The 16,652-nt window shown below is 44.7% G+C and overlaps 2 protein-coding genes across 2 annotated transcripts in view; both read left to right on the top strand.

Moving 5' to 3' along the window:
* The first annotated feature begins 5,274 nt into the window (after nucleotides 1-5,274).
* LOC110526838 (troponin I, fast skeletal muscle) lies at nucleotides 5,275-10,815 on the top strand. The gene is made up of 7 exons (XM_036964012.1): nucleotides 5,275-5,403; nucleotides 7,022-7,055; nucleotides 7,682-7,718; nucleotides 9,171-9,299; nucleotides 9,686-9,775; nucleotides 9,924-10,100; nucleotides 10,411-10,815. Exons 2-7 carry the CDS (start codon nucleotides 7,048-7,050, stop codon nucleotides 10,492-10,494), a joined length of 525 nt encoding a protein of 174 aa, XP_036819907.1. The 5' UTR covers nucleotides 5,275-5,403; nucleotides 7,022-7,047; the 3' UTR covers nucleotides 10,495-10,815.
* Nucleotides 10,816-12,586: 1,771 nt separating this feature from the next.
* Nucleotides 12,587-16,652, top strand: part of LOC110526835 (troponin I, fast skeletal muscle) — a 6,834-nt gene continuing 2,768 nt past the window's right edge. Inside the window, exons 1-3 of the mRNA XM_036964011.1 lie at nucleotides 12,587-12,707; nucleotides 14,034-14,066; nucleotides 14,312-14,348. Of these exons, the coding sequence (XP_036819906.1) occupies nucleotides 14,059-14,066; nucleotides 14,312-14,348 (45 nt within the window). The 5' untranslated portion in view covers nucleotides 12,587-12,707; nucleotides 14,034-14,058. The remainder of the gene's footprint in view (nucleotides 12,708-14,033; nucleotides 14,067-14,311; nucleotides 14,349-16,652) is intronic.

Below are 16,652 nucleotides of genomic sequence, written 5' to 3'. Positions count from 1 at the left end.
TATGTCAGCCTATATATCAAATCAAATTTCAAATCAAAATGATTTATATAGCCCTTCGTACATCAGCTGATATCTCAAAGTGCTGTACAGAAACCCAGCCTAAAACCCCAAACAGCAAGCAATGCAGGTGTAGAAGCACAGTGGCTAGTAAAAACTCCCTAGAAAGGCCAAAACCTAGGAAGAAACCTAGAGAGGAACCAGGCTATGTGGGGTGGCCAGTCCTCTTCTGGCTGTGCCGGGTGGAGATTATAACATGGCCAAGATGTTCAAATGTTCATAAATGACCAGCATGGTCGAATAATAATAAGGCAGAACAGTTGAAACTGGAGCAGCAGCACGGTCAGGTGGACTGGGGACAGCAAGGAGTCATCATGTCAGGTAGTCCTGGGGCATGGTCCTAGGGCTCAGGTCAGTTGAAACTGGAGCAGCAGCACGGCCAGGTGGACTGGGGACAGCAAGGAGTCATCATGTCAGGTAGTCCTGGGGCATGGTCCTAGGGCTCAGGTGCTCCGAGAGAGAGAAAGAAAGAGAGAGGGAGAGAATTAGAGAACGCACACTTAGATTCACACAGGACACCGAATAGGACAGGAGAAGTACTCCAGATATAACAAACTGACCCTAGCCCCCCGACACATAAACTACTGCAGCATAAATACTGGAGGCTGAGACAGGAGGGGTCAGGAGACACTGTGGCCCCATCCGAGGACACCCCCGGACAGGGCCAAAAAGGAAGGATATAACCCCACCCACTTTGCCAAAGCACAGCCCCCACACCACTAGAGGGATATATATGTCAGTTGTGTCAGCCTATATATGTCAGTCAGATCAGCCTATATATGTCAGTTATGTCAGCCTATATATGTGTCCGATTAGCCTATAAATGTCAGTTATGTCAGCCTATATATGTCAGTCAGATCAGCCTATATATGTCAGTCAGATCAGCCTATGTATGTCAGTCATATATATGTCAGTCAGATCAGCCTATGTATGTCAGTCATATATATGTCAGTCAGATCAGCCTATATATGTCAGTCAGATCAGCCTATGTATGTCAGTCATATATATGTCAGTCAGATCAGCCTATATATGTCATTAATGTCAGCCACACATAGCTCTCATTTTATCTAAACTAAATTTTATGTAACCTTTCCTTTGAATTTGAAGCAGATGTTTGTTTCAGTAAGATGGAGAAATTATGGTAGTTGGATACTGGGGTTAGGAGGAGGCTGACATGGTGGTTGGATACTGGGGTTAGGAGGAGGCTGACATGATGGTTGGATACTGGGGTTAGGAGGAGGCTGACATGATGGTTGGATACTGGGGTTAGGAGGAGGCTGACATGGTGGTTGGATACTGGGGTTAGGAGGCTGACATGATGGTTGGATACTGGGTTTAGGAGGAGGCTGACATGGTGGTTGGATACTGGGGTTAGGAGGAGGCTGACATGATGGTTGGATACTGGGGTTAGGAGGAGGCTGACATGATGGTTGGATACTAGGGTTAGGAGGAGGCTGACATGGTGGTTGGATACTGGGGTTAGGAGGAGGCTGACATGATGGTTGGATACTGGGGTTAGGAGGAGGCTGACATGATGGTTGGATACTGGGGTTAGGAGGAGGCTGACATGGTGGTTGGATACTGGGGTTAGGAGGCTGACATGATGGTTGGATACTGGGTTTAGGAGGAGGCTGACATGGTGGTTGGATACTGGGGTTAGGAGGAGGCTGACATGATGGTTGGATACTGGGTTTAGGAGGAGGCTGACATGGTGGTTGGATACTGGGGTTAGGAGGAGGCTGACATGGTGGTTGGATACTGGGGTTAGGAGGCTGACATGATGGTTGGATACTGGGGTTAGGAGGAGGCTGACATGGTGGTTGGATACTGGGGTTAGGAGGCTGACATGATGGTTGGATACTGGGTTTAGGAGGAGGCTGACATGGTGGTTGGATACTGGGGTTAGGAGGAGGCTGACATGATGGTTGGATACTGGGGTTAGGAGGAGGCTGACATGATGGTTGGATACTAGGGTTAGGAGGAGGCTGACATGGTGGTTGGATACTGGGGTTAGGAGGAGGCTGACATGATGGTTGGATACTGGGGTTAGGAGGAGGCTGACATGATGGTTGGATACTGGGGTTAGGAGGAGGCTGACATGGTGGTTGGATACTGGGGTTAGGAGGCTGACATGATGGTTGGATACTGGGTTTAGGAGGAGGCTGACATGGTGGTTGGATACTGGGGTTAGGAGGAGGCTGACATGATGGTTGGATACTGGGTTTAGGAGGAGGCTGACATGGTGGTTGGATACTGGGGTTAGGAGGAGGCTGACATGATGGTTGGATACTGGGGTTAGGAGGAGGCTGACATGATGGTTGGATACTGGGGTTAGGAGGAGGCTGACATGGTGGTTGGATACTGGGGTTAGGAGGCTGACATGGTGGTTGGATACTGGGGTTAGGAGGAGGCTGACATGGTGGTTGGATACTGGGGTTAGGAGGAAGTGACATGGTGGTTGGAAACTGGGGTTAGGAAGAGGCTGACATGGTAGTTGGATACTGGGGTTAGGAGGCTGACATGTTGGTTGATACTGGAGGCTGACACGTTGGTTGATACTGGAGGCTGACACGTTGGTTGATACTGGAGGCTGACACCTTGGTTGATCCTGGAGGCTGACTTGGTGGTTGGATCCTGGAGGCTGACATGTTGGTTGGATCCTGGAGGCTGACATGGTGGTTGGTACTGGATGCTGACATGGTGGTTGGATCCTGGAGGCTGACATGTTGGTTGGATACTGGAGACTAACATGTTGGTTGGATCCTGGAGGCTGACATGTTGGTTGGATCCTGGAGGCTGACTTGGTGGTTGGATCCTGGAGGCTGACATCTTGGTTGGATCCTGGAGGCTGACTTGGTGGTTTGATCCTGGAGGCTGACATGTTGGTTGGATCCTGGAGGCTGACATGGTGGTTGGTACTGGAGGCTGACATGGTGGTTGGTACTGGAGGCTGACATGGTGGTTGGATCCTGGAGGCTGACATGTTGGTTGGTACTGGAGGCTGACATGGTGGTTGATATTGGAGGCTGACATGGTGGTTGGGTACTGGAGGCTGACATGTTGGTTGGGTACTGGAGGCTGACACAGTGGTTGGTACTGGAGGCTGACACGTTGGTTGACGCTGGAGGCTGACATGGTGGTTGGGTACTGGAGGCTGACACAGTGGTTGGTACTGGAGGCTGACATGTTGGTTGGATCCTGGAGGCTGACATGGTGGTTGGGTACTGGAGGCTGACACGTTGGTTGATACTGGAGGCTGACATGTTGGTTGACACTGGAGGCTGACATGTTGGTTGAATCCTGGAGGCTGACATGCTGGTTGGATCCTGGAGGCTGACATGGTGGTTGGTACTGGAGGCTGACATGGTGGTTGGATCCTGGGGTTAGGAGGAGGCTGACAAGGTGGTTGGGTACTGGAGGCTGACATGGTGGTTGGATCCTGGAGGTTGACATGTTGGTTGGATCCTGGAGGCTGACATGGTGGTTGGATCCTGGAGGCTGACATGTTGGTTGGATCCTGGAGGCTGACATGTTGGTTGGTACTGGAGGCTAACATGTTGGTTGATACTGGAGGCTGACATGGTGGTTGGTACTGGAGGCTGACATGGTGGTTGGTACTGGAGGCTGACACAGTGGTTGGTACTGGAGGCTGACACAGTGGTTGGTACTGGAGGCTGACATGTTGGTTGGGTACTGGAGGCTGACATGGTGGTTGGTACTGGAGGCTGACATGGTGGTTGATACTGGAGGCTAACATGGTGGTTGGGTACTGGAGGCTGACATGGTGGTTGATACTGGAGGCTGACATGGTGGTTGGTACTGGAGGCTAACATGGTGGTTGGGTACTGGAGGCTGACACAGTGGTTGGTACTGGAGGCTGACATGGTGGTTGGTACTGGAGGCTGACATGGCGGTTGGTACTGGAGGCTGACACGTTGGTTGATACTGGAGGCTGAAACTTTGGTTGATACTGGAGGCTGACATGGTGGTTGGTACTGGAGGCTGACATGGTGGTTGATACTGGAGGCTGACATGTTGGTTGGTACTGGAGGCTGACATGTTGGTTGGATCCTGGAGGCTGACACTGTGGTTGATACTTGATACCTACTCTGTGGGTGGGTAATTGATCACACCATGTGTGTGACCTCTGGTTCATGACAGTTCAGAGGGGTCCTTCTCTTTCTTACCCTCGGCTTCTCTTCTCGTCACAGTCAGTCTGCCTTTTTAAGGAGTCAAGACACTCTCTGACAATAATATCTCTATAGTTTACCAATTACTAATTTAAAAATACATTTGACCAATCACACAGAGTTATGAATTAATTGGAAGTGTCTAATTCAATCAATTGACAGGGAGACATTTTACAAACTAATCAAGTGACCTGCTGATTGTTCCTTGAGTTTTATATAACAGACATGAAACCAGCGACAACCGGAGTCATTGTCTAATTTATCCAGTAGCAGTAACTTGAGAGCTTGATGGATTTCAAACACATTCAGAGTTATGAGGTAACGCAGAGTTATGAGGTAACACAGAGTTATGAGGTAACGCAGAGTTATGAGGTAACACAGAGTTATGAGGTAACACAGAGTGGGTCCTCCCTTCACCAAAAGTCAGGATTAAGTCAAATCTAAAATCAGGATAATTTTAAATCACATCTAAAATCAGGATTATTTTAAATCACATCTAAAATCAGGATTATTTTAAATCAAATCTAAAATCAGGATTACTTTAAATCAAATCTAAAATTAGGATTACTTTAAATCAAATCTAAAATCAGGATTACTTTAAATCAAATCTAAAATCAGGATTACTTTAAATCACATCTAAAATCAGGATTATTTTAAATCACATCTAAAATCAGGATTATTTTAAATCACATCTAAAATCAGGATTATTTTAAATCAAATCTAAAATCAGGATTATTTTAAATCAAATCTAAAATCAGGATTACTATAAATCAAATCTAAAATCAGGATTATTTTAAATCAAATCTAAAATCAGGATTACTTTAAATCAAATCTAAAATCAGGAATTTTTAACTAAACATTTAGCAGAAACGTTAATGGCAGATGATTTACGAATGCGGAGGTATTTCAGGAACTAACTGTCCCATTGGCCCTGCCTGGCCTGGCCCCACTCCCATAAAGAGAACCTTTCAGGAACTAACTGTCCCATTGGCCCTGCCTGGCCTGGCCCCACTCCCATAAAGAGATCCTTGCCCTTTTACTTTTCTGCTGAGCTTTCAGGAAACAGAGTATATACCTTACAAATCTGTTCCTGTCTCTGTCTTGCCTGTAGCTCTCATCCCCACATCATTTACGTGTACCTTCACTGGGTTTATAGGTGAGATGTTCTTCCTTCCTCTCTGCTCCGTCTGTAACAAATGTGCTGTATATTCATTTATTCATGTATTGGTACCAGAGTGGGTGTGGTCCGTCCCATGTGGGAATAGATGTGACTTTTGGACCAGATTGGGTGTGGTCCGTCCCATGTGGGAATAGATGTGACTTTTGGACCAGATTGGGTGTGGTCCATCCCATGTGGGAATGGATGTGACTTTTGGACCAGATTGGGTGTGGTCCGTCCCATGTGGGAATTGATGTGACTTTTGGACCAGATTGGGTGTGGTCCGTCCCATGTGGGAATAGATGTGACTTTTGGACCAGATTGGGTGTGGTCCGTCCCATGTGGGAATAGATGTGACTTTTGGACCAGATTGGGTGTGGTCCATCCCATGTGGGATTAGATGTGACTTTTGGACCAGATTGGGTGTGGTCCATCCCATGTGGGATTAGATGTGACTTTTGGACCAGATTGGGTGTGGTCCGTCCCATGTGGGATTAGATGTGACTTTTGGACCAGATTGGGTGTGGTCCGTCCCATGTGGGAATAGATGTGACTTTTGGACCAGATTGTGTGTTGTCCATCCCATGTGGGAATAGATGTGACTTTTGGACCAGATTGTGTGTGGTCCATCCCATGTGGGAATAGATGTGACTTTTGGACCAGATTGTGTGTGGTGTGTGAGCTCTGATAGTTTAGAATGCTTTTTTAGAATAGAATAGAAGATAACTTTATTTTTCTCAAGAGGCAACGTGGGTTGAGGCATTTGGATATTCACAGGTGTTTGTCTGTGTGTTTTGGACAGACAAGTGTTGGAAGAGATACATCCAAGGCCTGGTTTTCAGCTGTTGTTTTCTCTGTAGTTCAGAGTGAATGTGGTGTTAAAAGGCTCTTGTGGCTCTATTTGCCCCGTTGCTTGTTTATAAGCTCTGTAAAAAAGGACTGAGGTTTGTTTAGAGATATACCTTTGGCAGGGTAGAGGTGGATTGTTGCTGTATGTCTTATAATTGTAAACTTGAATTTATGTTGTAGTTTCACGGTTTACTTCAAATGGCTTATGGATTGTTTGATGTTATTCCAATAAATTAGTTGAGATTCAACTATATACAACGGAAAATCCAATTGGGTATTTTCCTACATTCTGAACATACATTTTGTGAATGTCAGCTGTATTTTCTGAAAGGACCTATTTTGGTGCCATACTCCTTATGGACTCCTGCGTGACCAAAGATTTCAGGAAGTGAGAGTCTTGTTGATTTGCTATCAACCTTGGGAAGGGTTATATTGTACAGATTCAAAGACATTCATTGAAGAGGAAACAACCCCTCACCTCTTTAACCAGCAGGAATTATACTCTTGATGTCGTTGGACTGCTGTGTTACATTTGGGTAAACTGATCCAAGCAAATTATTGATCAAAGTTATTGACCATTCATTATCTAATGTCTGTTGCATTTCTTTTTGATATGCAATAGTGCATGACTTGCATTGGGTCAACCTTGAAATCTTTGGTCTCTACCCCGCCCGACCCCCCCACTCCCCCCCACCACCAAATTACATAAAATAACAACAGCTCAAAATTAATAAACTGTTTACTGTTTGTTCATCTCTTGACACAGGAAGTAAAACAAAAGGACAGGCCAAAATGTCTGAGTAAGTTTACGTTTTTCAGTTTACAGAAAAATATACTTCACTATACTATATACTATATACTATATATATATATATATACTATACTGTATACTATATATATATATATACACTATACTGTATACTATATATATATATACTATACTGTATACTATATATATATATATACTATACTATATATATACTATACTATATACTATATATATATATATATATATATACTATACTATATACTATATATATATACTATACTGTATACTATATATATATATATATATACTATACTGTATACTATATATATATATACTATACTATATACTATATATATATATATATATACTATACTATATACTATATATATATACTATACTATATACTATATATATATATATATATACTATACTGTATTCATCTACTGTATTCTGTCTGTGAACATGTTTTCCACATAGAACACCAGGCAGTACAACTGATTAATACTATGCTATGATGATTCCCAACTGTGTTGCAATTTTTCCTACCGTAATGTAATAAAATGAATTCCTAAAATGGTTTCATAGTCACGTACCTGTCTCTGTGGCTTCACCTTGTATATTTCCCTTAAATGACCCTGATCTGTTTTATCCAATCAGTAAAAAGATGACAACGAGCCGTAGGAACTACCTGAAGGTAAGGAGCAACATTCATTCCAAAAGGGTTTTATATACAGCTAATACACCCTCATGTTCTATAAAGACCCTCATGTTCTGTTCTATAAAGACCCTCATGTTCTATAAAGACCTTCTGTTCTATAAAGACCTTATGTTCTAATACACCCTCATGTTCTATAAAGACCTTCTGTTCTAATACACCCTCATGTTCTACAAAGACCTTCTGTTCTAATACACCCTCATGTTCTATAAAGACCTTCTGTTCTATAAAGACTTTCTGTTCTGTAAAGACTTTCTGTTCTGTAAAGACCTTCTGTTCTATAAAGACCTTCTGTTCTATAAAGACCTTCATGTTCTATAAAGACCTTCTGTTCTATAAAGACCTTCTGTTCTATAAAGACCTTCATGTTCTATAAAGACCTTCTGTTCTATAAAGACCCTCATCTTCTATAAAGACCTTCTGTTCTATAAAGACCTTCATGTTCTATAAAGACCTTCTGTTCTATAAAGACCTTCTGTTCTATAAAGACCCTCATGTTCTATAAAGACCTTCTGTTCTATAAAGACCTTCTGTTCTATAAAGACCTTCTGTTCTATAAAGACCTTCATGTTCTATAAAGACCTTCTGTTCTATAAAGACCTTCATGTTCTATAAAGACCTTCTGTTCTATAAAGACCTTCTGTTCTATAAAGACCTTCTGTTCTATTAAGACCTTCTGTTATAGAAAGACCTTCTGTTCTATAAAGACCTTCATGTTCTATAAAGACTTTCATGTTCTATAAAGACCTTCATGTTCTATAAAGACTTTCATGTTCTATAAAGACCCTCTGTTCTATAAAGACCTTCATGTTCTATAAAGACCTTCTGTTCTATAAAGACCTTCTGTTCTATAAAGACCTTCATGTTCTATAAAGACCCTCTGTTCTATAAAGACCTTCATGTTCTATAAAGATCTTCATGTTCTATAAAGACCTTCATGTTCTATAAAGACCCTCTGTTCTATAAAGACCTTATGTCCTGTAAAGTTTCCCAGGTTTAGATTGAACATGTTCCTGTTCCACACAGAGAACAACCTGCTTGACGTCACAGACTGATTTTAATGCTGACTTTACATTGTAGTCATATTCAGGGGTCAAGAGGTAAATGTTATGTGATCCAGACAGTGTTAGCCCCCCCCCCCACCCCAAAACACACACACACACACACACACACACACACACAGACGCGCGCTGTAGTAGACCTTGTCGACTTCTTGGTAAGCAGGAGCTAGTTTGATCAATGGAGTTGAGGAGTAGAAACCAACCCTTACAGTTCTACATCACTCGTAACACTTCACCTGAAGCTCTGTAGATCTAGAGACCTTCAAGTTATGTGATATGAATACAGTATTGATATAGACAACCCCATAGACAAGCAGATGTGGCCGCTGAACTCTGTAATGTGATGTGATTTGTCCCCTCCCCCGTACAGAGCTTGATGCTCCAGATCGCTGCCGGCTTGCTCGAGGCTGAGGCGGTCGAGGCTGAGGCAGAGAAGGCCAGGTACATGAAGGAGAACTGCCCTGCCCCAGAATTATTGGTATGCATGGCAGAGCTCACGGTAAGCTATTAGCGCTTAGCCAAACCCTCTCTCTCTTTCTCTTTCTCTTTCTCAATCTCAATCTCTCTCTCAATCTCAATCTCTCTCTCTCTCTCTCTCTCTCTCTCTCTCTCTCTCTCTCTCTCTCTCTCTCTCTCTCTTTCTCGCTCTCTTTCTCGCTCTCTGATACTTAGTTTGCTGTGTATTCCATCGTATAGGGTCATAGAACTATAACTTTATCTCTCTCTGCATCTCTCTCTCTCTCTGTCGCTCTCTCGCTCTGTCTGTCTCTCTCTCTCTGCATCTCTCTCTCTCTGCATCTCTCTCTCTCTCTCTCTGTCTCGCTCTCTGTCTCTTCTCTGTCTCTCTTTCTCTCTCTCTATGTCTCTCTGTATGTCTCTCTTCAGGACTTGTGCAAGAAGCTCCATCAGAAGATCGAGAGGGTTGACGAGGAGAGATACGACATGTCAACCAAGGTGACCAAGTCCGAGAAGGAGGTGAGGAGTTCTACCACTGTTACTCATATTATTAGTTAACTTACTCTCTAAGACAGAGCCAAGGGGGTAACAGTAGTTCCACTGGTGTTTGGCGTCTGGCAGTCAATTGTCTGTGTGTGACAAGTGCTTCCTGTTGAATTCCAAACAGGTTGAGGACTTGAAGATGAAGGTAGTTGAACTGAATGGAAAGTTCAGGAAGCCCGTCCTGAAGAAAGTCCGCATGTCTGCTGATGCTATGCTCCAGGCTCTGCTGGGCTCCAAACACAAGGTGTCCATGGATCTGAGGTCCAACCTAAAGCAAGTCAAGAAGGAGGTCAAGGAAGAGGTGAGTGTTGTTCTGGACATAAGAACATAATTATAGTATAGTTTAGCTTAATAATGTTACTATATGACTGTAATGTGACTTATTTACTGTGTGAACAATGTGATAGTTTTATTTGAAAGCCTCGTCCATCAAAGACAACATCTCCCAGTATAGGCCTATCTCTAAGCAGGAACCACTGTAAGCCTGTTCAACCCAAACACTCCAATATGAATCATGCTAACACTGAGGATCCCACTGCCGACACCAAGTGTCATATATTTCAAATACACTTTCACTCATGTACTTATTCTGCCATTCTTCCCCCCGTCAGGACAAAGATGCTGTGGGTGACTGGCGTAAGAACATCGAAGACAAATCAGACAGAAAGAAGATGTTTGAGACTACTAAGGAGTAGATGTTCCTGGAGTTCCAGACAGGAAGATGTTTGAGACTCATAAGGAGTAGATGTTCCTGGAGTTCCAGACAGGAAGATGTTTGAGACTCATAAGGAATAGATGTTCCTGGAGTTCCAGACAGGAAGATGATGTTTGAGACTACTAAGGAGTAGAAAGAAAAACCTGTCTGGAACTCTTCTGACACATAGCCACGTGTATAATCAAACGCTCCAGTTTAAACAAACAAACTATGTGTTCGGAGTTCCGTTTGTCCCCCAATTGGATATCTAGTCTTTTGTTTCACACGAAACACAAAAACAGCTATGTGACCCCCCCCCCCCAAAAAATATTATATTGTGCAATATTTATACTAATTGTCATCAAATAAACCCTGGTCAGCTAATAGAAACTGTTTTTTGTGATTTGTGGAGTCACTACTGTTATGTCTTCACAACAACAGACCAGCATGATCGTCCTGACGGGTTTAACCTGCTCTGATTGGTTTAACCTGCTCTTGAAATTACATGGCTACAGTAATATTGAAGTGTTCAAGGGGTACAACGTTTGGAAAGGACCACAACATTCACACTGAGGAGTTGCTATGTGGTTTAACCAGTCTGTTTATAGACCTCCTGGTCAGCAGGAACAAGCCTGACCAATAAACACCACCGGCAGGTGTGGCAACCCGAAGACGGCTTACTGGGGTCACATGGGTCAGTAAGGGCAGAATCTAACTCTGTCAGATCACCAGCTGTTTAGAGCTCAGCAGGTGTGGCTGCCGAATACGGCTCCTTGGGGTCACGCTGGACAGCAGCTCTCTGATTTCACCTGATTTCTCCCTACCTCTCTGTCTACCTCTCTGTCTACCTCTGATTTCATCTGGTTTCTCCCTACCTCTCTGTCTATCTCTGACTTCATCTGATTTCTCCCTACGTCTCTGTCTAACTCTCTGTCTACCTCTCTGTCTATCTCTGATTTCATCTGGTTTCTCCCTACCTCTCTGTCTACCTCTCTGTCTACCTCTCTGTCTACCTCTCTGTCTATCTCTGATTTCATCTGGTTACTCCCTACCTCTCTGTCTACCTCTCTGTCTATCTCTGATTTCATCTGGTTTCTCCCTACCTCTCTGTCTACCTCTCTGTCTATCTCTGATTTCATCTGGTTACTCCCTACCTCTGTCTAACTCTGATTTCATCTGGTTTCTCCCTGCGTCTCTGTCTACCTCTCTGTCTATCTCTGATTTCATCTGGTTTCTCCCTATGTCTCTGTCTAACTCTGATTTCATCTGGTTACTGCCTACCTCCCTGTCTATCTCTGATTTCATCTGGTTTCTCTCTATGTCTCTGTCTAACTCTGATTTCATCTGGTTACTCCCTACCTCTCTGTCTATCTCTGATTTCATCTGGTTTCTCCCTACCTCTCTGTCTACCTCTCTGTCTATCTCTGATTTCATCTGGTTACTCCCTACGTCTCTGTCTAACTCTGATTTAATCTGGTTTCTCCCTACATCTCTGTCTACCTCTGTCTATCTCTGATTTCATCTGGTTACTCCCTACCTCTCTGTCTATCTCTGATTTCATCTGATTTCTCCCTACCTCTCTGTCTATCTCTGATTTCATCTGATTTCTCCCTACCTCTCTGTCTATCTCTGATTTCTCCCTACCTCTGTCTAACTCTGATTTCATCTGTTTACTCCATACCTCTCTGTCTATCTCTGATTTCATCTGATTTCTCCCTACCTCTCTGTCTATCTCTGATTTCTCCCTACCTCTGTCTAACTCTGATTTCATCTGTTTACTCCCTACCTCTCTGTCTATCTCTGATTTCATCTGTTTACTCCATACCTCTCTGTCTATCTCTGATTTCATCTGTTTACTCCCTACCTCTCTGTCTATCTCTGATTTCTCCCTACCTCTGTCTATCTCTGATTTCATCTGGTTGCTCCCTACGTCTCTGTCTAACTAAAGAGAGATACTTTTTTTCATTCCACCATATTAATATTTTTGTCTGTGATTAGTTCAGAAGGACAACAAAAAAAAAACGGGATTTTAAATGATCACGTTTTTTGTGCCCTCGAGGTCAAAATTGACCCCTCCCTGTTGGTGCTTTTAGGGATAAACAGACAGCTGGTCCCAGAACTGTGCCTATATATACCCTTCTTCATATTTCTCCTCCCTGGCTTGACAATCTCAGTCACTCATCCCTCCGTCTTGCAACGCTCTCTTCCTTCTAGGTGAGATTCCTCCCATTCCTATCTTCTATCTCCTGTCCTCTCTTGGTTTCAACTCTGCATTCAGTAGAGATTCAGTATCACTGTGATTTATAGTCTGGCATTTTTCTATTAGCTGACTGTAATTATCACACAACGTAAATAGATGCTACTCACTGAAAAATGTGTAAGTGGTATTAATTTACAAGAATTTACACGTTAAAAAAAAACTAAAACATCTTGGTGTTTATAGTAGAAGAAGAAGATGTTGTGCCTTGTCTACTTTGACAGAGGGTTGTTTTTTTCAACACTTGGGATCAGGATGCTGACTAGTAGGTTGGCTGCCCTAACAGTCAACTGGCACGTATGAATTAACATGGCATCCATCCATCTCACGGGAGACAGATATGTTACTGTGGTAGAACGCTTTGTGTTTTAAGGAGTGTTTTTATTTTTAATTTTTTATAAATAAAAGGGTTAAAATGATTCTCTAACTCCGACTTCACAAGATAGGTAGATGTTTTAGGAGAAATAGCCAAGATGTTATTCCTATAGTTTTACTGTAAAACTGAATATTGGTGTGGAGTTATTGATTTAATGAATGGCATGATCTTTTTACAGTTTTAAGACTTCCTGGTATTCATATTTATTTAATTATCCCGTTTAACTGGCGTACTGTTGACTGATTAACTGAAGACAGATTTTCTTCATCACTCTATGTATATTTTTCAGACATTTTTGAAGCGGCAGACAAACTAGTTTTTCCACTCAGATATGTCAGAAACACTTTCTAAGTCAAACATTTAAAAGATAGAAGACAAACCCAGCCAGTACACTAAGTGTCCAGACTACATGGTTATGATCGTGGTCTATGTCAGACAGAGCCAGCAGCCCAGACAGGTATTTTTGGGGGACGTGTGTTGACCACTTTGCTGCACCCTGTCTTGGGACACTTTAAGGAAAGTCCACAGGAGGCAGGCAGGGAGGGAGTTCTCAGCTGTTGTGGTTTCGGGTGTTAGTCAGCTACCCCCCCTCACCACCACATAGGAACGCACAAATAGACCCATGATAAAAGACAACTGACATACCACACCCTGTCTAAATGTAGAGATGTGATGTGCCCCTCCTCCCTGAGGCCTGTACTTTTAAATGTAGAGATGTGATGTGCCCCTCTAACCCTGAGGCCTGTATTTTAAAATTTAGAGATGTGATGTGTCCCTCTAACCCTGAGGGTTGTGTGTTAAAATGAATTATTTCCACAAAGTGTGGACTATAATGGTACACTGAGTTAAATGCCATAACTATCGTATCTTCACACGCTGACAACTTAATCACATCTCTCTTCAATAGGAAGTGATATCAACCACCGGCCAAGATGTCAGAGTACGTACTGATTCTGTTTGAGTACAGTTACAGCTCTCTCAACATGTTCATTTTGATGGAGATATCTTCTAAGAATCAAGAATTCCATATGTTATACATGTCTACTTTTGGTGGTCTTCGGGAGCATTCAGTACATCAACTGTTATTCTGTGGTTTTCATCCCAAGCTCTTAAAGCTGTGTATCTCAACTCATGTTTTTCCTCCCCCCCCACCCCTCCCTCCCCCCCATCTAATCTTCTCTGAAGTAAAAAGATGTCGTCGAGTCGCAGGCAACATCTGAAGGTAAGGAGGAGGCCTAGACGCACAACAACCTCCCTCCCTCCCTAAGGAGGAGGCCTAGAGGCACAACAACACGTCATAATAACCTCCCTCCCTAAGGAGGAGGCCTAGAGGCACAACAACGCGTCATAATAACCTCCCTCCCTCCCTAAGGAGGAGGCCTAGAGGCACAACAACACGTCATAATAACCTCCCTCCCTAAGGAGGAGGCCTAGACGCACAACAACACGTCATAATAACCTCCCTCCCTCCCTCCCTAAGGAGGAGGCCTAGAGGCACAACAACGCGTCATAATAACCTCCCTCTCTCCCTAAGGAGGAGGCCTAGAGGCACAACAACGCGTCATAATAACCTCCCTCTCTCCCTAAGGAGGAGGCCTAGACGCACAACAACACGTCATAATAACCTCCCTCCCTCCCTCCCTCCCTAAGGAGGAGGCCTAGAGGCACAACAACGCGTCATAATAACCTCCCTCTCTCCCTCCCTAAGGAGGAGGCCTAGACGCACAACAACGCGTCATAATACCCTCCCTCTCTCCCTCCCTAAGGAGGAGGCCTAGACGCACAACAACACGTCATAATAACCTCCCTCCGTCCCTCCCTAAGGAGGAGGCCTAGACGCACAACAACGCGTCATAATAACCTCCCTCTCTCCCTCCCTAAGGAGGAGGCCTAGACGCACAACAACGCGTCATAATAACCTCCCTCTCTCCCTCCCTAAGGAGGAGGCCTAGACGCACAACAACGCGTCATAATACCCTCCCTCTCTCCCTCCCTAAGGAGGAGGCCTAGACGCACAACAACACGTCATAATAACCTCCCTCCGTCCCTCCCTAAGGAGGAGGCCTAGACGCACAACAACGCGTCATAATAACCTCCCTCTCTCCCTAAGGAGGAGGCCTAGAGGCACAACAACGCGTCATAATAACCTCCCTCTCTCCCTCCCTAAGGAGGAGGCCTAGACGCACAACAACGCGTCATAATACCCTCCCTCTCTCCCTCCCTAAGGAGGAGGCCTAGACGCACAACAACACGTCATAATAACCTCCCTCCGTCCCTCCCTAAGGAGGAGGCCTAGACGCACAACAACGCGTCATAATAACCTCCCTCTCTCCCTCCCTAAGGAGGAGGCCTAGACGCACAACAACGCGTCATAATAACCTCCCTCTCTCCCTCCCTAAGGAGGAGGCCTAGACGCACAACAACGCGTCATAATACCCTCCCTCTCTCCCTCCCTAAGGAGGAGGCCTAGACGCACAACAACACGTCATAATAACCTCCCTCCGTCCCTCCCTAAGGAGGAGGCCTAGACGCACAACAACGCGTCATAATAACCTCCCTCCCTCCCTCCCTAAGGAGGAGGCCTAGAGGCACAACAACGCGTCATAATAACCTCCCTCTCTCAGGAGGAGGCCTAGACGCACAACAACGCGTCATAATACCCTCCCTCTCTCCCTCCCTAAGGAGGAGGCCTAGACGCACAACAACACGTCATAATAACCTCCCTCTCTCCCTCCCTAAGGAGGAGGCCTAGACGCACAACAACGCGTCATAATAACCTCCCTCCCTCCCTCCCTAAGGAGGAGGCCTAGAGGCACAACAACGCGTCATAATAACCTCCCTCTCTCAGGAGGAGGCCTAGACGCACAACAACGCGTCATAATAACCTCCCTCCCTCCCTCCCTCCCTAAGGAGGAGGCCTAGACGCACAACAACGCGTCATAATAACCTCCCTCCCTAAGGAGGAGGCCTAGACGCACAACAACGCGTCATAATAACCTCCCTCCCTCCCTCCCTAAGGAGGAGGCCTAGACGCACAACAACACGTCATAATAACCTCCCTCTCTCCCTCCCTAAGGAGGAGGCCTAGACGCACAACAACACGTCATAATAACCTCCCTCCGTCCCTCCCTAAGGAGGAGGCCTAGACGCACAACAACGCGTCATAATAACCTCCCTCTCTCCCTCCCTAAGGAGGAGGCCTAGACGCACAACAACGCGTCATAATAACCTCCCTCTCTCCCTCCCTAAGGAGGAGGCCTAGACGCACAACAACGCGTCATAATACCCTCCCTCTCTCCCTCCCTAAGGAGGAAGCCTAGACGCACAACAACACGTCATAATAACCTCCCTCCGTCCCTCCCTAAGGAGGAGGCCTAGACGCACAACAACGCGTCATAATAACCTCCCTCCCTCCCTCCCTAAGGAGGAGGCCTAGAGGCACAACAACGCGTCATAATAACCTCCCTCTCTCAGGAGGAGGCCTAGACGCACAACAACGCGTCATAATAACCTCCCTCTCTCCCTC

The sequence above is a fragment of the Oncorhynchus mykiss genome, chromosome 26, assembly GCF_013265735.2.
Source record: "Oncorhynchus mykiss isolate Arlee chromosome 26, USDA_OmykA_1.1, whole genome shotgun sequence".
In the NCBI taxonomy this organism is placed as follows: Eukaryota; Metazoa; Chordata; class Actinopteri; order Salmoniformes; family Salmonidae; genus Oncorhynchus; species Oncorhynchus mykiss.
The sequence above is the reverse complement of the archived record's forward strand: the minus strand, read 5'-3'. Positions and strand labels throughout refer to the sequence as shown.

What these genes read in the sequence shown, in the direction of transcription:
- LOC110526838 (XM_036964012.1), top strand. An exon ending in TATGCATGGCAGAGCTCACG is followed by an intron (nt 9,300 to 9,685) that starts GTAAGCTATTAG and finishes GTCTCTCTTCAG; the next exon opens with GACTTGTGCAAGAAGCTCCA. An exon ending in TGACCAAGTCCGAGAAGGAG is followed by an intron (nt 9,776 to 9,923) that starts GTGAGGAGTTCT and finishes AATTCCAAACAG; the next exon opens with GTTGAGGACTTGAAGATGAA.